This window comes from Malus domestica, chromosome 13 (genome assembly GCF_042453785.1).
Source record: "Malus domestica chromosome 13, GDT2T_hap1".
Taxonomy (NCBI): domain Eukaryota; kingdom Viridiplantae; phylum Streptophyta; class Magnoliopsida; order Rosales; family Rosaceae; genus Malus; species Malus domestica.
The window spans coordinates 18910257-18936199 of record NC_091673.1 but is presented as its reverse complement, the minus strand read 5'-3'; the positions used below and the strand labels follow the sequence as shown (position 1 = coordinate 18936199).

The 25943-nt window shown below is 33.7% G+C and overlaps 2 protein-coding genes across 2 annotated transcripts; both read right to left on the bottom strand.

The window, feature by feature from the left end:
• Nucleotides 1–11267: 11267 nt before the first annotated feature.
• LOC103453412 (transcriptional regulator SUPERMAN-like) lies at nucleotides 11268–11843 on the bottom strand. The gene has a single exon (NM_001301122.1). It carries the CDS (start codon nucleotides 11841–11843, stop codon nucleotides 11268–11270), a length of 576 nt encoding a protein of 191 aa, NP_001288051.1.
• A 12376-nt stretch (nucleotides 11844–24219) lies between these two features.
• LOC103453411 (transcriptional regulator SUPERMAN-like) lies at nucleotides 24220–24936 on the bottom strand. Its single transcript, NM_001301121.1, has one exon. It carries the CDS (start codon nucleotides 24934–24936, stop codon nucleotides 24220–24222), a length of 717 nt encoding a protein of 238 aa, NP_001288050.1.
• Between the last annotated feature and the right edge of the window lie 1007 nt (nucleotides 24937–25943).

Sequence of the window (25943 nt, the reverse complement as noted above, 5' to 3'; positions counted from 1 at the left end):
CTGACCTCCACGATTATGACCATTGAAATTACCACGATTGGTGCTATAATTGCAATTCCCTTTGTTCAAATTGCGATTATGTCTCCCTTAATTTGAATTATAACGAAAGGAAGATTGAAGTGGCTAATTGTATGCAACAAAGGCCTGTGGATTAGGCGTTGGCAACAACGGTGTCTGAGACTGGACAGAAAATGCCTGAAATAGCTCAGTGGCAGAGGAAGAAATTGTTTGCTTGCGATGAGCCATGGAAATTTCTTTAGTGAGCAGCAGACCATGCAATTGATCAAAAGAAGTAGAAGACTACCAAAGAGAAGTAGAAGACAACCAAAGCACGATTGAGTCAATGAATGACTCAAATTGATCATGGAGACCATGAAGTGTTGATGCACTTAGGTCACAATCGGATAAGGGTGGGTTAGAAAAATCGAAAATAAAAAAAAACCGAACCGAAGACCAAATCAAGATCAAAAAAACCGAACCGAACGAAAAAAACGAACTGAATTGAAAAAACCGAATCAAACCGAACCGAATTCTTTTGGTTCGATTTTGATTTCAGTGGTCTAGAAACCAAACTGAATCGAATTAATTAAATTATTGTTTTTTATTTTTTTTATTTATTTATCCGTTTTGGGTATTATTTTCTAAGCCTAATGTGTTGCCAAACTTTAAGTACAAAATATTTAAAAAAAAGCTTTCAGAAACTCTAAACCCTAACCTATTATTTCTCCCCCCTTGTTTTCTTTCACCCTAGCCGCACCTTACCATCTCTCCATCTTCTTTCTTTCTTTTTCTTTTATGTCTCTCTCTTTCATTTCTTTCTCCTAGACTCCAGCCGCACCTTCATTCTTTTCTCCCTTTCTTTTTTTTTCTCCCCAGTCGAACCTTCATTCTGTTTTGCTCTCTAATCATCCTCTTCTTTTTTTTTCTCCCTCTTCATATTTTGATGCATCAATAGTAGCCCACAAGTCCTGCAAACCCTAAACTTTGTCCACACTTGCCGAGTGGAACCCTAAAGAAAAAGAGTAAGTCAGTTTGCAGATGATTCGATTTTTGTGTTGTGAGGCTATTAGTTATTTAAACTTTGATGTTTATTTTAAGTTTGGACTTTGGAAGACTTGATTGATGATTCTAGTTGAACTTTAAATGTTTATTTTCATTGTCTTTGATTCTAGTTGGAATGTTTATGTTATGATTGTGTTGGAGATTTTAAATTTTTAGATTTCAATTTTTTTCATTTTTTGAAAAAAAAAAAAACCTAAACCAAACTGAAATCGAATCGGAAAAAAACCAAACTGAAGAAAAAGAACCAAACCGAAATTTTGGTTCGGTTTTAGTTTTGGCAAAAAACCAAACCGATTTAAACTGAACCCAGCCCTACGATCAGACATAGCTGCACCAGCAGCGGTGAGAGAATCTGAAATTTCCTTGATTTGTTGGAGATATTCCGAGATGGATTGAGAGCATTTCTGAATTAATTGAAGACGAGAACGGAGCTGGTGGATATGAGTATCAGAAATGCCACCAAAACGTTGTTCAAGTTTCTGCCATAGCTCTTGAGATATGGATACACTGACCCTGAAAAGAATTAGGCCTTCAAAGAGCGTCGAATTTAGCCAGATCAAAAGATTTTGATCCTTTTGAAACCACTGCTCAAAAGATGGATTCAGAGATTGATCAGGGAGAAGTGGAGCTGGACATGGCTCAGTGCCATCAATGAGGCCAAAAAGCTTGTATCTGTGCAGGATCAGGGCAAAAAACGCATGTCGTGGTAGATAATTAGTGTGCTTGAGTTTGATTGGCACCATGCTACCTATATTTTCGATTGTAAGAGACATATACGAATTCTAAGGTTGAGAATTTCTAGAGGAATTAGGGTTTGGTAATGGCGGAGAGTTCATTGGAGATGATGATTCAGAGGGGGAGGCCATGATATACAAAGGCAAGGGTTGAGATAAGAGAGGAAGAATCACGAATTGGAGACAAAAATCGATCGAGAAATAGAGAAATCGAGTCGGTGAGTGAAAGAGGATCAACGTCGTGAGGCAGCTGGTTAGATACCATATAGAAACTGTGATATTCTTTGTAAAATATTGCTTTTCATTGATTTGAATAATTATGACAGTATAAGAAGATATATATAGCCACAGGCTTATTACACTAGGACCCCTAACTTCTACAACTAATTACACAATTATCAGAACTAACTATTTACTGTTATAACAAACTAGTGACTGATTTGGATGACTTGGCATCTGTCTTAATATATATACATATATATATATATATATTTTTTTTTTTTTTTGAAAACTAGCATCTGTCTTAATAAGTCCTTCTTCCATCACTAATACCAGATATTTTAGTTCTGCTTTACTGATAAAGCTTAAAAATGAAGATTCATGAATCATATCAGGGACTTGGACTATATTTACTCTATAAAAATAATTGAGTTTATTGACAAATTTCCTCGCACGTAGACAAATGGTTCCTCCTCACGTACGAAATGTTGAATCATGCATGCTTGTTAAGCCACGCATGATTGCACCCTCTTCCACGCACACTATCATCGATGATAACATTGACTCAGTATACACTGTCCACAGTTTTCCAACATCAATTGTGGTTTTGAACATTTTTAGCCCACACGATGACACACACACACACACATATATATATAAAAGTATGCAATGCCATCATGTACCATAGCTATAACATTGACCCAGTATAAACTGTCCACAGTTTTCCAACATCAATTGTGGTTTTGAACATTTTTAGCCCACACGATGATATATATATATATATATATATATATTGAATCCATGACATTACTTAAAAAAAAAAGGCTAACACAAGTTTTTGTAGAGCTCACTTCATAAAGTATATCAAGGATTCGAACTGTCTATCTTTTAAGTCTTCCCTTAAAGATCATGTCTACCAAAAATCACCAAAATCTAAAATTATATGACCATTAGATTAAGAGTTTAGGTTTCTCTTATAGGATCGTGTACTTCGTTCATTTTCTTCACTACAAATGAATATTAGTACTGGTTTTGGATTTGTCTAATTTTTTACAATGATTATCTATAAATGATGTTCGAAAAGATAGACGTCTGATCGTTGAAATTCATTACAGAGTCGCCCTGCAAAAACGTATGTAAAAAATTATATAAAAAAATAATATCATGGATCCTCTCTTATATATATATATATGCAACAAAAAAAGAAATGAAAAAGAAAAGAACTGGGTCCTTGTTGATGCGTATGACTGAATGATATAGGTCATATGCAAGATCTAACTGCTAAAATCTTTATATACAAAATCTAATCGTTTTTATGAACAACACAGTGGAGTGATACGTATTCATATAGGACAAAAAGTTGTGGTATTTGAAAACATGGCAATACAGAGAAACTTGGGAAAAAGCATGTAGTATGCAAATTCGCTCACTCAGCAAGAATGCATGGGTATGGCAAAATAATGCTTATTATTACAGGGACAAAGGCATAATTGGGTTGGGAAAGTCGAGATAGCACAAAGAGACTTTTTTTCCTTATTACATTTCCATGTGCACTAGTAGCTATGGAGAGATGGTACATGTTTAAGGAAGCTGGTGCTTGGTGTTGATGGAGGGGTCTCATGACAGTTCATGCACCTGCTCATACAATGACATCCCATGTGTTGGAAGTGAAGGGGTCCATATCTATGACTAACTTTAAATTGTTAATTAACAATGTTGGCCCTCGGTTTTAGCCTAATTAGCATTTTTAAAGAAAATATCAAAATGTTTAAAGCATTGCTTTTTTGTTTCTTCTCATTACCAATACAATATTTAAGTATTTTCATACTTTTTAATTATTTTTCTTTCATTTCCAATACAAAGAAAATAAATATAAATTTTTATTTTTTGTTTAAATTTAGCATATCGGGTGGAGAGTAAAACTTTATAAGATGTCAAAGTGCCACATAAGCCTTCAAATTTGAAGTTAAAAACAGGTTTCAACCGATATGTTAATCTTACGTGGATTGACATATAAGAGCATTTTCAAAGGAGACATCAAATTTCAATCTGATGGCGGAATTGGCAATTTAACATATTGTCAATATTTTCCTTTCACCCGAGATACCAAATTTTATTGCTTCATTTATATTTATTTAAACAAAAATAATAAAAGTTTGGTTGTTGTTGGTTTAACAATAATAAAATAATACTTAAATATATTAACATTTAAGGTAAGGCAAGTTGGAATGCCTTTGAAAATAGCAAAAATCATATTTGAAGGCAACTTCAAATTTGACATCTCTTTGTCCATGTCAGCTTAGCCTTATTTTTCATGTCAGCTTTGACATCTCGTTTGGAGTAAATAGTACGTCATTTGTTATTGTTATATGTCTATATGACATTTTTAACATCTCCTTTGGAGGTGATGTCAATTAATTCTTTAATTATTTTATTGTGTGAGTCACATTAATGCACCAATTATAAATCACGAAAAATTATTCTAATTGATTACATTTTAAAAATGAGTTCTACAAATATCTTATAACAAAAAAAAAACATATGAGTTGGAGGAAGAGAAAATTTGACGTTACCAATTCAATCATCAAATTAACATTAAACATTTATCTTTTAACATCTCCAATGTCACCTCTATCTAAGCATTTCCCTAATCATGGAATCCCGGTGTAAAAGACCAAAAGGCCAAAATGAATGGTCTGTGATAGTTTAATTGGGTTAGTCCCATTAAGCTAGCTATTGTTAAAACTATTCACACTCGATCCATGTAATCATTGATAGAGCTTATAAACCTTAAGAAATAATGATTGCAAGATGTATAACAGATAGCGGAGTTGATCAATAACAGCTTGAAAAGCACAAAATTGGCAATATAGTTCAAGCATTACATATTTGAGCTACGAGTTCAATTTTGGATTCTTAGCAAGCTTAGGGTTGAGGTACGGTATAAAATCATCTTTCAGTATGGGTAATACTAGGGAGACTAAATTTACAAACTAAATTATGTGTCACCAATAGGAATGTGCACGTTTATTAAACGCTTAAGTAATAAACCAATCATAAACATTCATGTCCTTTCGTTTCCAAATTTAGTCTCCCTAACATTACCTTTCAGTATGTGTTTATAGGGTTTGTATCCTTCATGTATTAAATCTATAAACCATCCCATAAATTTGGCATTTTCTTACACGACTCACTAACTCGATACAAATATAATAGGTTTCGAGTCAACCCAATAACTAATCGGGTTGTTATCGGGTCACCCGTTAAAAACCCTTTAATGACGGATTCTTAACGAATTTGCAAGCGGGTAACCCATTAAGAAAAAAGTTAGTTTGATTATTTTAAACTACTAAAAAAACCGTACTTGTTCTACAATAGCCATAGTACTTAGTCTTGAGATTAAAATTTTCCAAAGCACATTAAAAACATCATAATAATTCATATACAAGTGTAAGAAATGTGAAAAAAATATGCCAAACGCTCATGATCGCATCCTCTATGCTTTGACGATGGGTACATTGTCGTTTGAATTTTTAAAACCCTACAAACCCTCATGAGTAGTATTTTTAGAGGGGGGGGTTCAAAATAAATAAACATTCATAATAAGTAGTGTACAAGTTGAAAATCGTGAAAGAATAATCGTTTAGATTTAAAACCCTCATGAATAATTTTTTTGTTTCAATGCAAAATTAATAAAAATCATAATAATTAATGTAGAAGTATGCGAAATGTAAAAAATTCAATTGCTCATTGTTTTCAGACACAATTCAAGCTTTGTTGTGCACACGAGATTGATTTTTTGAATAAATAGGTAATATGTATTTTATATAACATAGTACTATTATTTTATTTCTTTTCAAAATTATTTTTGGTAAACTTCTAATAATTTGGATGGTTTATAATGTTTGGCTTTTCTATGTTTAGTTTATGTGCTAATATAGGAAGCCTTACTGAGAACATCATCAATATACCTCTTGAAGACAATAGATCAAGTCAAAGTTCCAATACCATTTTCCTTGGTGATTAATGAAAACTGAAAGGTTTTGCTGTAAAAAAAAGTGCAAGCTTTGAGTCTCATTGGCAAGGTTCTGATTTTTTAGAAAGGCTCCGTAACCTTGAAAAAAGAAACCCTTCATTCTGCATATCTTCATTAGGCTCTTATTTTGTGGTATGTAAGACAAATGTGTTTTTATGTTTTGAAGTAATATTTATTTGACAATGTGGTATGTAGATACTAATTTATTTAGTATCATATTTTTCATTTGATTATTTATTGATTTAAAAAATATTTTCTTTAACAGGTAATGTCAGGTCATATTACCCGTTAATATTAACAAGTTGATTTCGGATCGGATCATACTACCCATTTATTTTAATGGGTATTGACTAGTTAAGATATCGGGTATGTCACGAAAACAAAATGAACATGAAAAACACGACACGAATGTCAAGTTCTACTAGAAATCCAAAATAGAAAATGCATAAACCCGCATTTAGCAGAAACTTACCCAACTATATAATTTACCACATGATGATCACAAACGACGTGAGTCAAAACATAAGCTCAGAATATGGAACATTATGTATATTGTAATCCGGTTTAATATTTATATTGTCTTCTCGTTTTGGTAATTAATCAACTCACTAAAAGTTCATTCTTTATTTTTTTTTCCGGGCACACTGAGGAAGTCAAGTTGGCTCAGATGATGTCCCAATTAGATCGAAGACACATCTCATATATAGTCCGTGGTTCTCGTGTATATGTGTTTTGGTTTTTTTGGCTGGATTCATGTTGAATTGTGAAAAATAACAAGCTGAGACATTCTTTGTTTGTAGAATGCGAGTTTATTGGGTCACATTAGGCCATAGGTATTCCTCAAATTCTACATATATATAAGAGTACTCGATTGATAGTATGGTCCATGCCTATGACACATTTAATCAGATTGGTCTATTAGGACACAATTTGGCCACAGTTTTTTCATCACATGGTGCCCAATGAGCCCATCAAATTAGTAATTAATTTTTCAGTTCAATTCGTCCTTTGATAAAATGCAAATTAATCGTTATCATTACTATGTCATATATTGTTCAAAAGGAAACAATTAAAAACACCAATATTATCACAAGGAGAAGATGAAAAACTTTACTACAAGTGACTAATTGAAGATGAACAACTTTAAAACAAGTGACTATTGAAGGTGAACAACCTTAATATTGCTGTGATGTCTCTCAAGGAGTTGAGGACTATCAGGAATGAAAGGTTTCTTGGCTTATAATAAGTAAGAGAAGTACTGGTCTTGTTAAATGACAATATGATAATTAATTTCAAGAGAAAACATCATCATATTTGTTTAGAGATGAAAAATAATATGATTTGGATATGTATTTATGTGTCTTGAAGGAAAATATACTAGTTATTGGGGTTAGTCTAGTGGTGAAAAGTGAGAATGGGCTCCAGTACAGAGAGGCGGTTGCCTAAGGGCTCGATTTAGGGGGGCCTTGAAAAAAAAAAAAAAAATTTAAAGTGTATAGTCAAGTTTAAATACTAAAAAAAGATACATATTAGAATTTGATCACTAAATTCAATAGCGTGGTGGGAACTATATAGGAGCTCATTGGGAAATTTGGAAAAATAACCAAATTTTAGACCCCATATAGAATTATAGCCACCATATTAATTTTATGATAATTATAACCAAAACTTGATGTAAAAGTACTAATATACCCTTAATATTAGGGTTTCTCACAACAACCAAAACAAACCTTTAAACTATCCTAAAATGAGAAATTAATCTTCATCACTTTTTTGTTTTCACTATTCACTTTGCATATGCAATTTCGTATTCTTTCTTCATCCACTGGAAAAATATATTGGAATGTATGCAATTTAATCAGTGAAACACTAAATTGAAGTATCTAATTACAAAAATAATAATTAGCTATGGAATTAGTACCTTCTGAAGAACATTCTCATAGGTTGTCTTGCTAATTAAAGAGAAAGTTAATTCAGTGGCCTCAATCTGCAGTAATCCTCAACATTTTAAGGTAGTTTAAAGATTGTGTTTGTGGTTGTTATGAGAAACCCTAGTATTAAGGGTATATTAATACTTTTACATGAAGTTTTGGTTATAATTATCATAAAATTAAAATAATGGTTATAATTCTATATGAGATTTAAAATTTGGTTATTTTTCCAAATTTCCCGAGCTCATTAGGCAGTTTAATTGGTAGTGGTTAGAAACTTGAATTTGTTCTTCTTCTTCTTCTTTTTTCAATTATACTGCATATAATAGCCCTACACCAAAGACATGTAAGAGGGCACAAGTCTAACACCTCCACGACAATGACTGCTTTTTTTTATCCAACGATGGAATTCAAAATTAATCAAGAAAAACAAAACAGGGCTGGTAAAGCACATATTCTTGAGCTTAACGTTTGAATGAACCCTAGGTCGTCTCAAACTTCTAGCCTTGAGCCTTATCACCCTGCAATTCTCTCTCTATCTATTTGAAATTCTCTCTCTCTCTGCAAATCAACTTTCACGAGATCTAGAAGATTGTAGTTTGAGGTAATAATCACAAAAAAAATCTTTGAATTTATATTTTACTTATGTAATTGTACGCATGTTTTAAAGTTTTACATGGAGTAAGAACTTTCTCTTCATCCTTCTTTTGTCCATCTGTTTGAGTTTGATGGACTAGCATAGGCTATTAACCATTGGATTCTTTTCTATGAATGTTCAGGAAACCAAAATTATAGGTCTCCATGAATTTGAATGTTACGAAATAGTTGATTTTGACATATAATTATGTAGTGAACATTGAGAATTCACATTGGATGATTACGTATATGATATATTGTAATTTGTAGTTAGTGAGATGTATAATCGATATGCGTGAATTTGTACCTAATTGCCGAAAAACACAAACTTATGGATGTTGAATGCATTGGAGGACTTAGAAAAACTCAAGGGCCCTTACAAGACCACCTCAGGCCCCCACAATCTTAAGACCGGTTATGTGGTAGTAAGTTAGGTCTAAGGTAGCAGAGTATCCACGTTCGAATTTACGTGTTTAACTATCTTGATGAAGTGATACATTTAATTGAACAAGTTGCAAATGCAATGGGAGCAATTTGGCTTTTTTTAATTTTTGTTTTCTTGATAATCAAAATCAACGTACTTTGTCTTGGTATGTTATAGGGGCATATAAACATAAATATCAGCTGGCGAATAAAGCAAATTGCCATTACCATTGCCTTGGAATTCAAGGCTTGAATGCAATTAAGTACTCGTATTCCATATATATTCACCCACTTAGAAGTTTCCGTGTAATTAAATTGGTAATAGCAAAAGTTCTGCTGATTACCAGTATATTTAGAGGTGACCTAAATGCAGAAAATGTCAAAGAAAAGGGAAACATGAACTATATTTGTCATATTTTGTGATGTAAGCTCAATTAGGTTTTTGAGAGTGAAGACAAAGTATTGGTTGTGGTTTCCTTAACCTTTGTGCGACTAATGACGTATTATTTTGGTAATAGACCCCAATGATGTATATATTTGGAAAGTGCCCTAAAACTGTAGTCTGCTAAGCTTTATTGATTTTACTAATATGGACCAAACCGTGTTCCTTCCTAGACGCTGCAGCGGGACATTAAATAGACAGACTGGAAAGAAAGAAAAAAGTGTGATTCGGGCATGAAAGTAGTCACCGAGGCTTATGGTTGATCATCATGCATGCAATACATGTTCTATTAATTACTCTGAATACCACAAATTGCTTTAAACTAATTACCTTGCCAGACTATTCTGCAACTTGGAAAATTAGAGTTCGTATTTTCAATTTACATAGCAACTAAATTGTAGCTTCCTTAATTTTACCCAAATGTAGAGCAGCAATGCAGAAGACTAGATTAGTCCAGTAGAGGTAAAATATTGTAATAAATTTGAGTTAGAGAGCCACCAGTAATTATCTTCAAAGTTTACCATTCTTTTTAGCAATGACAGAAGGTCTTCATCGAAGACAAAAATGATGAAAGGTTTCATCTAAGAGTCTTTTGCTTCTTTTGGTTGAACAAACACATGTTAGAAATCAAAGATCACGATATAGAAAGCTAATTTTTTTATTAATTTTCTTGATATAACATGCAATGATCATGTTAGATTAATTAATTCAGTACAACCTAACCTTCGAAGGAAGGATAATTATGGACAAGTGGAGACACATGCATGCTGTGGAGACACATGCATGCTAGTTCTCATCCATAAAAGAGTCGCAGAAAATAAACATAATTAAGATAGAGAAGTTCTACCTTTCATGCGTGAGAAGTGGTATTGTTGGCTATAATTAAGGGTCCATTAGTTGTTGTGTGTGTTGCCTAAACTCAAATTTCTTGTGGTTCCCTAATTCGTTAATATTTTGTTATTATATGTATGTTTTCCATGGCGCACAGTAGAGCTTCAAAGACAAAGAGGCCGTAGACCTTAAATGGCATTCTAAACTTTCATGTTTAATATGTTACTGAAGCAAATTGCAGACTTTTAATTGTATCAGCAAATGTTAAAGTTAGCAAAAAAGTAAAAATTAAGCTAGACAGAATAAATTAGACACATTTAGATGGGGTACCTTATATTCACTATGATTAATTTGATGCTCTGTGAACTTATTTTTACAAGATAAAGGGAGATGCACATCCTAGAAGATTTCTGTAAAGACCAGGAGTTTTGAAAGGTGCATATCATATCAAAAGAATAACAATTTTGTAGAATTATAATTGGTAATGTAGGTGTAAAACAAAAACAAAAACAAAACAATAAAAATTCAAAGGAATTCAGTAGAAAGACTAATGAAAGATCATAGTGCAGCAGATAGGGGGCATTATGCATATAGTAGGTAGAAAGTAATAAGAAATCGGTCATAATATTATTAATCTTATGTTCTAAGCTATATATATATCATGCATGGTTTGTAGTTTGTGCTAAATTAACTATACACAAAAAAGTACGTATATGCCTTTGTTAATAAGCTGTACAAATTGCAATAATACTTAATTGTACCAAGGAAATTGTCAACCTCCTCCATTGATTTTGAAATAGAGACCTACAGATATTTATGTAACAAACCTAGACAACTTAAGGAAAATACATATTTATATTTACAATGAGATTCTTAAATACCTTTTTGTGCTAAAGAAAATAGTTGGCAAAGTGCTGGAGGAATTCCTTGTTACTCTTATATCCCTCGGTAGGTTATATAAACCGACCATTCCCAAGTCGAAGTTCCAAATCCACTTCATCATTACTCCTCACACCCCTTCTGAATTCATCATCCTCCAACCGCAAGCTTAAATTTGCACCCCAAAGTTCTTGGTTCATACCCAAAGACTGTGACCTTGACCCAACTGATGAATCATCATGATCATAACCGTATGGGATTCTAGGGTTAGACCCATTTGGCTGAAAATACATTTGGTAATTCATCTGATCCAAAACTGGGTAGTACCCAGAAGCCCCCTGGCTTGGAATTGGTGCACTACTATATTGATGATGATGAGAAGTACTCATGGATATGTATTGATCCTCATTCGAGTAGTGGTTTGAATTAAGTGATGATGTACCTGAGATGAGTTGCTTCGCTTTGGCTCGGTCTTTCCTGTGGATGTTCATGTGACCTCCCAAGGCTTGAGCGTTGGTAAACCCCCTCTTGCAAAATGTGCATTCGTAGCTTCGTTTCACTGTTGTAGCACCTGAATCATGATCGTCATCTCTGACTTGATCTTCATCGCTTGAACTCGTATCCGGGCTTCTTGGTCTCCAAGATTCCATGTTGAAACGCGTTGTTGCCCAACCGAATTCCTACACAGTTTTCTTCACTTGGGATCACTAAGTGGAAGAATCAATAGAGAGATAGAGGGTTGGTTGTAAGTAGGGAGGAAACCAATGGAAGGGTGAAATGTAAATGCATCTACAAGACATATTGGCATTGCTAGATACTGTGTCTTTATATTAAGGAGAACGAAGTTTTGGCATTTGGTGAAAGACTTTTTCATCTAGCCGGCGGTTCCATTTAAATTATCTTATTTATTTAATACTTTGTGTCCTTACCCTTACACTATGTTTAGATAAAGGAAATAAACTTGAAATTTTGGTAAAAGTCAGAATTTATAAATTAACATGCATCAATTCCCTTGTTTGGATTCATAAACATAGAAATTTAGAATTTTCGCGTGGAAAAAAAACTTGGACTTTGGGACCTCCAATTCCCAAGTTCAAATTCCATGTAAATAGGTGTCATTTCCCAATTTCTATGATTGAGAGTTTAAAAATAGTAAATTCCGTATTCAATTCCACTGTTCTTTTAGGTTAACCAAACAAGAAAATTTACAAATTCTAAAAAATAAAATCTTGTTATTTCAATTTCCGTCATTTTAAAATTCCTTAGTAATCTTAAATTTCTTCATCCAAACATAGTATTAATTTTTCTGCCCCTATAATTTTGTTTCCAGTTATTATTTTGTCATCATCTCTATTTGTGTGTACGTGATTATTTTCTTCAGCACACTTCATGATGAGTAAGCTAGGGCTACTATTAACAGTAGGTAATAACCGTACAATTTACATGCCACATATTTCACGCCTTCAAGTAATAATTTCAAACCTAATTACCACACTGCAAGTTATATACTCTAAGAAGGGATCTCTCTTAATTACTATACATCTTTTATGCATATGCATCAACTCTTTTCCTACCCTATTGATTGACAAGATGATAATTGGAAAGTGATCTTGTGATTCATTTTGTTAGTTTGCTTCGTCTCCCAGACTACCTAGAGGTGAGCTAATTAACTAACCGTATTAAAGTTTCTATAATACGTATTCTTTGATTGAAGAAAATGGATTAGGACAAAAGTCGAACTCTGATTATAAGTGTAAGGGTCCGTTAAGTTATCGATCGGTCTGCCACAAAGCTACAACCCTCTTACAAGCGCTGTTTTAGGCAGTTGTTGTTCGTACTCTCAAATTGCCATCTTGCATTCCAACATCAATTTAAAGTACTTAGAGAAAGAATGAAAGATGAAAAATTGAGACCCAGAGAATATCTGGTATCCACTCATTGAATTGAACCAAGCTAATTAAGCTCCAACTAAACAACTAGCTATAGTACTAGTGACTAGTCTATTATCTATGATTAAGAGATGATGAGAAGTGGGAATTGGGGGGAGCAGTTCAAAAGGAATAAATAGATAGTAACCCAATTAATTTTAAAATAGAAAAATCTCTACCACACCATTTGTCTTCATGTTTAGTAGCAGTTATTAGCTGGTGCCTTTTGTATCAGAGACGAACAAATTAAACCACGTCCTGCTGTGGGCATCGATGGCATTTTACCTTTGACCATGTCTCTAAAATGATATCAGTGCTTACTAAGACTCAGAGGAGACGGCTACTTTCTCCTTCTTGTTTTGTTTTATAATTACCATCCAAGAATTATTCATCATCATCAAATTTAACTGTGCAATTATAATAATGATGATTACTCAGGGAAATAGTCTCTTGGACAAATGGAAGGTTAGAGAATGGAGAGCGTCAATTGACAGCAACGTGACTGCTGTATTAGTGCTTGCATTGCCACTTCAATTCCGATTAGCAAATATAACATAAAATATGTAAGTGCGTTTATGCAGATACGATCCAACTTATGTTTGTATCTTCCTGGATTTCGAATTTCCAATCAATGTAAGGTAGGTTCAAACTTTGGCTTGAATATGTGCAAGCAAGAAAAATACAACGATTTTTATTTAATAATATAAAACGAAATTATCACATGGTTCCAACCATGTATTTTATTTTATTTTTAAGGCGATGTATTTTAATCATTAGCGTTTATATTAGGGATGAATCTTCCCCTCCTAGTCCGCACTCTCGAGCAGCACTCAAGTTGGTGTACATATAATGTAGGAGAGAAGAAAAACTCAATCATACATATATGGATCAATTCGCGCGGAAAAAAAAAAAATTTATGGTCCTAAATTTAAAGAAAATAAAGCGACTCAACTTTGGGAAAAAAAAGTATGAGAAAAAAAAAAGAGGGAAGAATGGTGTATCCTTTTGACTTTCAGGTTGTTTGAGCAATTTAATAGCAAATAATCACTTAGTACTACGGTCTAATGATATTTCTCTTTATTTGTAAGTGATAAGTTTTAGCTTCGTTTTTCGTTAAAGGCAAATTTAAAGCGCATTATTGTTAGTCTAGTATGAGGCTTAACTTACTCCTCCAACCCCTAGAGTAGATAATGTTGTTTGTTCCCCAAAAAAAAATAGCGAAGAATATTTGTGGAAGGATTTAGATTAGTTTCTTGGTTTGTATTTATCTCACTATAAATAATATATTAGGATAGTATTTCATGATATATTTGGTAATCTGAGTTTCCTTCGATTTAGGGTTTTTAAACAACCTTGTGGAATTGTATCATAGCCTTTTATCATCCTATCAATTAAGCTTTATATTTTTCTAATTTACTTATGGATTCCATGGTATATATATATAGATTTCAGTTGATATTCTAAAATTGGATGATGTTTAATCTTACCTATTTTGTTTCTTTTTGTGTGAAGTAGATAAGTAGTTTCAGTTTGAATTTATTTTTTACAAAAATTAATCTATGAATCGTAACTTAAAAATCGCTACTATAGAAATCTCCGCCTAGGGCCGCCTAAACCCCACGTAAGCGTTAGGTGACTAGCCACCATCCCAATTAATTTCTAGACGTTTGAATCTTTCTCATTTAGTTTTTGTGTTTTGAAGTGATGGGTTTGTGTAAGTGGACATATGAGTTCGAGATGGCGGAAAGAGAACGCCTTCGCCAGCAAGTCTCCTATTACAAAAAATCATGTCCACCTTCGCCACCGCTCGTCGGTGTCTCTCTCTAGTTATTGGCTATATTGCTATCAATTGTCCAATACTGTCCAATCTTATCTTTAATTTGTGCACACATAAGTTTGGATTTAATATTTCAATACTCATGAACTAGTTCTTGGTGTGTAAAGTTGCTTTTCTTGCTCTTAAGCTATAAAGATTTGGAATCGAGTTAACAATGACGGTCAACAACTTATTTACCACAGTAAATATATATTGTCTTTTAAGGCAATATATCTGGTTGTCAACCTCTCACACTCTCTCACACACAAGTTCATGTAAATAAATTAGTACTCATTGTCATGCATGCATGTAATATTTAGCAGAGTCTATACCGTGCTGAAAACAATGGAGAAGAAAAATGGGGAGATTAAGATGTTGATGTGCGCCGACTGCCTATTACTCCTCCTTTATGCCATCTCTTCACTTTCACTGAAACAACCACCTTTGCAGCCTCTTCCTAATCCTATTTGTCTCCCTTTCTTTCTATCTAGTTTCACAATTCATATGCTTTTGCTAGTACGACGTGCGGGGACCCTGCTAAAATGTACTAAAAATTCCATATTTTCCCTTTCCATTGTGGTTTTGGTTTTTATTTATTTACGGCATACAATAATTTTCTTGTTTGGGTTAAGCTACTCCCTAGCCACTCCTAATGATCCTTATTTAGTATTACTTGTTATAATTATTCTCCTTCCTCTGGTATATCTTAGTGATGATTTTAGTCTTTGTCATGTGACTTGTAAAGGACAAAGTGAGTTGAGATAATTACCAAAATATGAAAAGATACGAAGTTTGAAACCAATTCCAAGTGATGGAGTGAAGTGATCAAGTCCTCATAAAATAAAAAATTAAAAACAGAAACCAAGTGATCAACATAATTAAGTGATTAAATGTAATACGAAATCCACCCATAGACGCAAAAAGCTCTTAATGTGATAACGACCAAAACGAAGAAGACAACAAATAAGATGTTAAGGGTTAGCTTCTGCTTCTTTCCCTTCTCTTTGATCTCATATAATTGCACGGTTGAGTGCATGGTTGCCTAACATTAGTATATAGCTTCTTTTTTATCACACATATTCATTTAGAGTTTAATTACATGTTTTTTGAACTGCATTAGTTTTGAGTTGTGATACTAGAATCCAGACATATATAGTGCAAGAGTTTTGTATCTCAGTTAGTTAAAAATATTCACCGTCTATTTGAGATCTCATATTCGACCATCCTCCATGGCACTGAGGGCACGCATGCCTAGTGAGAAAGGACGGTTTTGATGGACTTACACAGCAAGGCCTAGAGAGTTGTGGTTCTATCTGGGTGATACTTTGGTTCTTTATTTGGCCCAACCCCAGGTCCGGTCCAGAGATTTTTGAGGCCCGGGACGACGTAAAAAAAAATGCCCTAACTTCATGTAAGAAAAGTATTTATTTTCACACATAAGACATGGAAAAAATTATACTTAGAAAAACACTTCAAACTTAATAATTTAGAAACACAGAAAGACTAATTTATTTTGTATTGAGAGAGGGAAACAAAAAGACTTACGGGCTTACAAGTAGATAGATGATGAGTTTTGTTTTCCATCTGAACTTCATATGTGTTTTTGAATAAATCGTGAGATGTTTTTTTCTTATTTACTAACCTTGTCAATATGGGACTAAAAAAATAATGATGTTTTCGAGTCTTTAATTGATATGTATTATTAATGAATGGGCACTAAATTAAACATTTTGATGACACGTCATATAATTTGCAAATTTGGTCTACATATTATTCTTTGTTGAAGATTAGACTTGAATTAAAACGAATATTTAAAAATAACAATCCACATAGCTACTAGATAGTAACTAAAAATAAATTAACAACCAAACAAAAATTTGTAAAAATTGAAAAGAATAAACATGCACATAGCATTTCGAACTTAGGACCTCTTGTTAATTTTAAACAACAAAAATCATTGTTTCTAATTAAACTTCTTGATCCTTTAACCAAATTTTATAAATTTATAATCTTATAAAAAGAAATTTGTAAAAAATAGAAAGTAAATAAGCACACATGGTGTTTTGAACCCAAGACCTTCTCATTATTTTCAAATGACAAACCACCACTTCTAATTAAATTTATGTGTCCTTGAACCAAATTTTATAAATTTATACTCTCATAAAAACATATATAAATATATCACCCTAATAATTTTGGTGCCTCTAATTTGTTTGGACCCTGGACGATCGCCCTGCCTGCACTGGACCTGGGCCGGCCCTGCCCAACCCAGATCGGTTCCGTTTCTCTTAGGCAGGCAAATCAAGAGTCAGTCTTTGGAGAGCTACAATTCATACAATGATATCAACATGAAGTGATCTCCTGTGCGATCTTGTAAATGTTAGATACTCGATCACACAAATACCAGTAGCTGACTGACTTTTAATGAGAACGGTACGTGAACATAAATGAAATTGGGTACGTGATCATCTCTCTTCACTTCTCTCCATTCATTTGGACCCCAGAGTTATTCATCTAAGCAAGGGTTGGATTTGCCTTGGAATTTGCTTAAGGGTTTTGGAGGAGTATGTATTAGTAATAGCCAAAATTTAGCCCACAAATTCATAATTATCAGTTTTCATAAAACAAAATGTAGCCCAAAATTTAGACTTTGGATTTGAATTGTCATATATATGACCATAAAATCAATCTAAAATATTCTCATCTTCCAACGTACTTTTCTGGAGTGATTTGATGCAAAGCCCTTCCTTCGTATCCGTCTTTTTCTTTGTGTCTTTCACATATCCATATTAAAATTGCTTCACTAGTTAGGTTATGCTCAATTTTTATCACTTAATTAAATGCCTAATTTGGGTACCCTTTATTTAAGAGCTCATGTGCAGAATGCATGAGAGCATACAATCGCAATTAGGGGTGGGCAAACAGATCCTGGACCGGCGAATCGAGGCGGGTCTAAGCGATTTGAGACGGGTTCAGGACGGGTCCAAAATTTTAAAATTCAACACAGAGCGGGACGGGCTGGGTCCAAGTTAATAGCAGGGCAGGACGGGTCCAAATCTTGGAAGAAATGTGCACTCGGCCCGAGCCGATTTCCACCCCCACTTCGTATCCAAAACTTTCCCAACTAAATCTATGCAATTCAACATTTATATTAATAAGCAATTCGAAAGCACAAAAATAAAATCACCCATTTGTCTTTGGATCTCTCTCTCTAGGTTCTGCTTCTGGGTCTCTTTGCCTCCCGGTGAGTCCAAATCCTTGTATTCCCAATTTTTGAATTAGGGATTGTGCAATTTCAGTTTGGTATGAATTTGAACCATTGGACTGGAGTGCAAGAGCTCCATAACCTCCCCGGTCTTCTCAAGGCCAATTTTGTCAACGAAATGGATGCGTCCGAGCACGCCTTGTCTGACCTCGCCGCCGCGTCACAGCAGGACGACGCCGACTGTGAAGACGCCGACTGTGAAGTCACCGCCTTCTGCGCGTGCAAGAACATGCAGACGACTTTGCAGGCGGTTTCGTTCGATACCACGTCCTAGAGGTCGTCGCTGGTAAGGATAAGACACTCGTCCTCCGCCATCCGTGACCGTCACCTCCAGCTTCGATATCACCTACGGCTTCAGGTAGTTTTCGTCGATGGCCCTCGACATGGCGAAAACTCGGAGGACCCTCGCGCCATCCCAGTAGATCACGCACCCGCCCGCTGCTTCGATCCGAACGAGCTCGTCGGGAGAGCTAAAGAAGAAGAGAACAAAAATAAACAAATAAAAAACCCGTGGACCCGGCCCGTGTCAAACGGGCCGGATTAGGTTCGATTTATGTATTAAAAGTTATTGTATCCGTCCTGGCCCATTTCTTTTAAACTCGGATCTGGTCCAATCCCTTCAAAATTAGGCCCGACCCGACTCGTGTTCAACCCTAATCGCAATTTCCATCCAAATGAATACTTAAAGAAGACTATTTAAAAAAATATGCATAAATAGATAACAAAATTTTCTAAGAAATACCAATTAATTATCACACAAGAATGTTTAAAAGTTGTTGTTATGTGAATTTTTCATCATTATCTTATTGTAGGCTTGTAAATTAAGAAATGAAATTGATAATTTGATAAATTTAATTTTCATCAGAAGAAATACCTCTTCATAAAATGTTTAATTTCATCATGCTCCTATTTCTATATTTTCTGATTCAAATTGGGATATGAAAATAATTAAACCATTAAAATGAAAAAGACCAAAGAAGAAAGAACATGAAGAAAATCTCTTTGGTGTTTGGTTGTTTTATGTTGAGAGTACTTCGGTAAATTGACGTGAGATTTTGGCTATAATTGTTAGTTTTTATAAAAACTGACATTTTTAAATTTAAGAGTTAAATTTTGGCTATAAATGACATTCTCGTTTTGGAGATGCTCTAAGTAGTTTTTTTTTGTTTTGTTTTTTTTGTACAAGAAGTTATAACGATTTCAATACTAACCAAAATCAAAATCCTTAATCTACTCCAAACCCACATCAAAATTTATACATCAATTGATGAAGAATGAATATAAAACGAGTTGTAAATTTGAAGTTCAAATTTGTACAGACACAAAATATTCCAATGTACTTGATACATATAAATTTGCAGGTGATTGCACGTTACTTGAGTCTACCTTTAGATGTTGTAACTGATAAAACAATCAATTGTGTGATTGGTTTGAACATTTGATCTATTTTTCTTAATAATTTCCTTGAATTATAGAAGGATTCTTAATTGTATTTGGTAACTTGCTCTCCACACATGTGATTGTTAAACATACCTCCGCTAAGAGGCCAAAAAAATGTTGAAACTTCGTCTCCTATACCCTCATTAAAATGAATATGGCATATAAATTAAAAACTTTTATTTATTGAAGTGTTTATCACTTCATAAATAGGGGTAGGCTTTAGAAACCCTTTGGTTGTATGCATTCCATTCTATATGTAGTATATGATAGCTTTTCTTCGACTATATTCACTTCTAGGCTCTTTCTAGTACAAGCAACTCATTCTTCTTAGCATTTCGATCGCATTCTTCTTCAAACTTTTAAAGTTTTTGGGAGACGAGTGTTGATAAATCATAAGTATCGTGTGTGGTTTGATATTATCTTAAAGTCGTAGTGTCAAACACTAGTTTTGACCAAATAACATTTGATTTCTCTTGGTTTGATATTATCTTAAAGTCGTAGTGTCTAGCACAAAGTACACTGGTGTGTTGTTTTGTTAGAGGTTTATACTCTTTCAGCCTAGGTTTTATTTCAGTAGTTGATAGATGCATTAGGGTATTTTTCTATTCCTTGTACTATGTTTGTTGGAGTGTATAAGTTAACTTGTTAGCGATTAATGTAAAAAGTTATGTGGATATGATTGCATTATTATTATGTTCCAGCTAAATACACGTGTAGTGTTAACATGGACTGGAATAGACTAATAAAAATCATATGAATTGATAAGTAAATTTATTATTTTACCAATATGATAGTGTTACGGCTCATTTGATAAGTAAAAAAATTGGAAAACAAGAAACAAATTTGGTAATTGTTTCAATTAAAACTGAAAACAGATAGAAAGTTTGGCTAATTGTTTCAAGAAACATATTTAGAACAAAAGATATTATCTACACATTTGACGAGAATGTGGTTCAAATTCACCTTTGACGAGAATCGAACCTAAGATCTCTCGCTTACAATGAAGAAGAATACCACTAGACCTAGTACTAAGTGGTTGTTTGGTAATTGTTTTAAGTTTTGAGTTTTCATTTTATTTTGGACTTCAAAAATGAAAATTTTGTTGGTGTCAAATTCTGAATTTGAGGTCATAGAATGTAAGACCATTAGGGAATTTTTCACCCACAAAATTTAGATTTTAACTCAGAAACAGTTTTTCTACTCCAACCTTTTTAGGTTAAATTTTTAGCCTGAGATTATCAAAGAATGAATTTAGGATAATTTTTCTTAAAGTAACTTAAAAAAACAATTATGTAGACTATCCGAATTTAATTTTATGAACCTTTTAAACCAAAAATATTTAGATTTCAAAAAATATTGAAAAATTAATAAACCGATGTCATGAAACTCGTGGAACACTATGAAAGAATAATATGAAACAAATGAAAGAATTTTTTTTTACCCTTTACCAGTGGTGGAAAGGAGTCAAGACCTTGCATGACGGCATGGATTTGAACCCTGTCGGTGACTAATCTAACATTTAATCTAACAAAATTTATTGTTTGACAAAAAAAAAAAATAATATTTTAGCCTTTTGATTTAAATTTGGACCATTAGATCTTTTTTTTACTGTTGGATTTGATTATATTAGATTTTAGCTGTTTGATTCAATAAATTTATATATATATATATATATATATATAACTAGAAAAATCAAACATATATGATGGCAGTCCCAAGGATTGAATAATACGTTAGCAATCCCAAGCTAGGCACAGGTGAATAATACGTTGGCAGTCCCAAGCTAGGCAGGTAGTCCGTAGCGGTCATTGAATTTTTTGTAGTTAGGAAGGGACACTTTTATGAATAATACGTTGGTAGTCCCAAGTTAGGTTCGAGGATCTCAAGCTCGATCCCTAGCTGATGAGAGATTTTTCATTGTGATCGGAACACGGGGGTACACCACGTGTTTTTATATAAGTGGTAGGAAATTTTATTTTTTAAGTTGTTAACTTTTTAACACACATATCTCATCATTTGTATAATGACACATGATGTACCACTCCGTATACCGGGTACATTGAAAAATTTCTCCTAGCTGACAACTTCAGTTGAGCGATCAGGTTCAAGCTGGAAGGTCTTAGATACTAGGTTTAGAGAGTGGAGTACAATGCATGTTTTGGAATCCGGATCCTCTTTGTGAGGATCCCGAAGATTCGTGAGTCGTGTTCGTTCATCGTATATCGTGCGGTCATTTTTCGTCAGATACTATTTGTTTTCAATTTTAAATATAAAATTTCAAATGATTTCTGACCGTACGATGTATGATGAACGGACACGATACACGGATTCTCGGAATTCTCATAAAGAGGATCCGAAGATGATCCTTATTCTGTGTTTTGTGACGAGAAATAAGGAAATGAGAAAGGGGAGAAAAAAAAATAAAAACTGAAAATGAAAATTTAAAAAATATTTTTTTGAGTTTTCAAATTTTGGTTTTATTTTTCTGTTAAGCGAAAACTACTAACAAGAAAGAATAAAAACCTTTTATAATATATATATATATAGGAAAATTAAGAATCTAGACCCTAGTCACCAATGTTCATAGATTAAAACTTTATTGGTTTTCAGTTTTTGATCAAAGTCTCTTGACTTCTTGACTTTGTACACCTCAGCATTTTACTATTAAAATACTTCCATGTCATCTTTTTATTTTTTTTACAACAAATTTTAATTTATAATTTGTCCCACATTATCATGTTTGTAATTGAAAATCCCAAAATTCTCTCACTTAAATTTATGCTTATATTCAAATTCAACATTATTATATTGAATATGTATCTTCAAATTTAAATTTCGCTAAAAAAATTTCAAACTTATTTTTTCTCCATGACCATCATATTGCAAAATCGTAACAAATGAACATTATATTGCTCTGAATGCAATTTTAATTTCATTGGCTACACTCTCTTCTCTTGTTCCTTAATCCATGTACCCAACTTTTATTCTATACTACCATTGTAACTTTCTCTTCTAAATTTTTTTGTACCCATATATGTATAACTTTTTCCTATAACATTTATATAGTATGTAGCCTTCAGTAATTTGGTCTTATGGTTTGCTTCCATTTTTCTATCCTTTAATCATTTTTTACATTAAGAATTTATATGGGTACATTGTTTTTCTTGTTGTTGTCACATATGGGTTTTAATGTTGAAATTGTATATGGATACATTCTTGTGAATTACTATAATTGTACATGGGTACATTCTTATGGAAACATTTATCTTTTTTCATGACATTCAATAAAAATAAAAATAAAAAATCTTTTCTAAGGGTGGAGTTTGTTGTTTAAGCCCATAAACGTTAAAGTTCAAATCTTATGGGATTTTATATCCCATAAATGTGGTAACTTATTTTATTTAATTGCTTTAAAAGTTTGGACAAAAACAAATTCTTTAAAGGATGTCTATATTACAATATTTAATATATGTTTAATTTAAAATATAAAATAGTTGACATGGAAATTGATTAATGTTAATATGCTGATGTGTACAAAGTCAAAAAACTTTAATCAAAATTTAAAAACTAATAGGATTTCAATCGAGGTCCACTATATGAGACATAACAATTGAAAACCCTCGTTTACATTGCGCATTTAATTCAGTTTCACATAAGAACACAGCATAATACAATGACCTTACTCATCATCAGTGGCTAGCAATAGATTAGTGCATGTTCTTCTAAACCTTCATAAACGGCGTTCATGCACATTGTAATAGTTTGAACTACTTGTGCTATCACAAAGTAATAACAATACATGCATCACCACGTGTCTATATAATACATATCTCTTTTTATATTTGAAACACTTTGTAAAGTCCACTTCGCATTGTATTTTTCCAAGTCTTCGGTCATATATATAAATCATGCTTGAAAGGAACAGACAAGTGGTAAACCAATTGAACCTCTAACTGTGACGCTTCGTAGCTGATAGATGATGTTTTAGTTGCTCTCTCTCTCTCTCTCTCCTCTCTCTCTCTCTCTCTCTGGTGTAATTGTGTGGAATGTTGCAAGTGGTTAGATTGATTGTAAGTGACCTAGGACGGGTAATATAATCCCAAGATAATCATTCAGCTGAATCTTTTACTTTTCCATACATAATTAAACCAATTATTTGTGTTGTCACTTGTTAAGTTACAGTTAACCTAACAGTATCACATATATGTCACCGAAAAAAATTAAGGGAGAAAAAACACAGATTCTTAGATGAACTATCTCTCTCACTCTCCCTCACTCATGACTCACTGCCCCCTCCTTCTAAAGGGAAAAGAAAGAAAGACATGCATTAGTAGTCAAACCTCATATATAATTCAGTCATCAACTGCAATTAAACTCTTACTTAAACTATGTGTCTGGTAGGTTAATTTTCCCCTCTGAATCAAGATATTAGCGAAATGCTTATTTGATAAATATTTCATCAAGAATATGATTTACTAATTAATATAAACTATAAAATGGAAAATTACATGCCAAATACATAAAAATAAAGTTCCAAATCTAATTTTTGTGCCTTTTCAGCATGGTCCAAATCAAAGCTAAGAGTATCCCAATCGAAGTTCCAAATCTAAGTCTTCCTTATTTGAGTCACCAAGCATACCGATCTCCAAGTCCAACCTAACAATCGGATGATGAGGATGATCAGCTGCCTTGACAGTCTTTATGCACCCATGTTCTTCTCCAATGAAACCATCACATTGACGATCTCCTACTCCACAAAAAGATTCTGCGTTCTTCTTTACTGTAGTACCAAAATCCGAGGCTTTGAAGTTTAGAGGGTGATTAAAGAGGGTGTCTCCCACAACCCATTTCATATTTTCGCTAGACGGCACCAAAAAAACAGGTGGAGGAGCTGGTGGTGATATCAAAGAGGGTAATGTGCTACTAATTGGTGATATCCAGGAGGATGGTGAGGATGGTGAGGATGCTGATGATGTTGATGAGAAATTAGGGTTAGGGTTTGGCACTTTGTTGAGGTTAAGGTTAAGAATAGTACTCGTGTATTGACTGTCTCTTGGGGGTGAGCCTTTGAGCCTGGCTCGGTCTTTTCGGTGAACATTCATGTGGCCGCCAAGAGCTTGAGCAGATCTAAATTCCCTTTTGCAGAAGCTACACGTGTAAGATCTTGGAGGCCATGCAAACCCATCAAAATTGTAATCGTCTTCTTCATAGGTAGTCTTGCTGCGCCTAATGGCTCTGGTGACAATACCAGCATGATCTTTCAAGCTGTTGCTCACCAAACCCTTTTTCTCCATGCGTAGGCTTTGATTCATCAGTCAGACCTAACAAGCTAGCACAAATCATATCAAGTTAAAGAGCATGAGATTAAAGAAAATAAAATCTCTCATAAAGTTCATGGAAAAAGAGAGAAACTGAAAAATAAAATGAAGAATAAAATTAAAGAGAGGTGACGGACCTGAGAAAAAAAGTGATGATGAAGTATTGGGGTTTGAGTCTGGGGGAGAGAGAGAGAGAGAGAGAGAGAGAGAGAGAGAGAGCAATGAGAGAGAGAGAGAGAGAGCAATGATTAAAATTTTTGTGTGAATAAAAGGCCATCAAATTTGTTAACGAAAGACTGAAAATCCGACTGGAGGGCAACCCTGAAAGGGACAAGGATTGTTTACCCTCCTACTTTCGGTGCCCTAGTATTTGTATGGTCACGGTTAAGTCAGGTCAACATTTTATATTACTATTCATTTTTGTCTTATTATCTCTATAAAAAAAATAATATAAAATGTTGACGCGGCTTAACCGTGACCACACAAAACAGGATGGCACTGGAAGTGGGAGGGCAGACAATCCTTGTCCACCCTGAAGGAGGCAGATTCTCTGCCCTCCCACTTCCCGTGCCCTCCTGTTTGTGTGGTCACGGTTAAGCCACGTCAACATTTTATATTACTATTTCTTTTTGTCTTATTAGCTCTATAAAAAAATAATATAAAATGTTGACGTGGCTTAACCATGACCACACAAAATAGGAGGGCACATGAGGGCACTGGAAGTGGGAGGGCAGAGAATCTGCGTCCCATTGTAATTGGCAAGTAGCCGCGAAACTTTAAGGGTACGTTTGTTGCACCGGATTATTTCGAACTAGACTAGTTTTAGGAACTAAGCTGGACTGGCTTAGCTTGGACTAAACAGGATAAAACAGTGAAATGTTTGGTGCAGTTTTGGACTAAACTACAAACTAAAAATAATTTTAAGACCCACAATATTTTTTTTTAATTTTTAATTCACTTTCAAATTATAAAAATAACAAAAT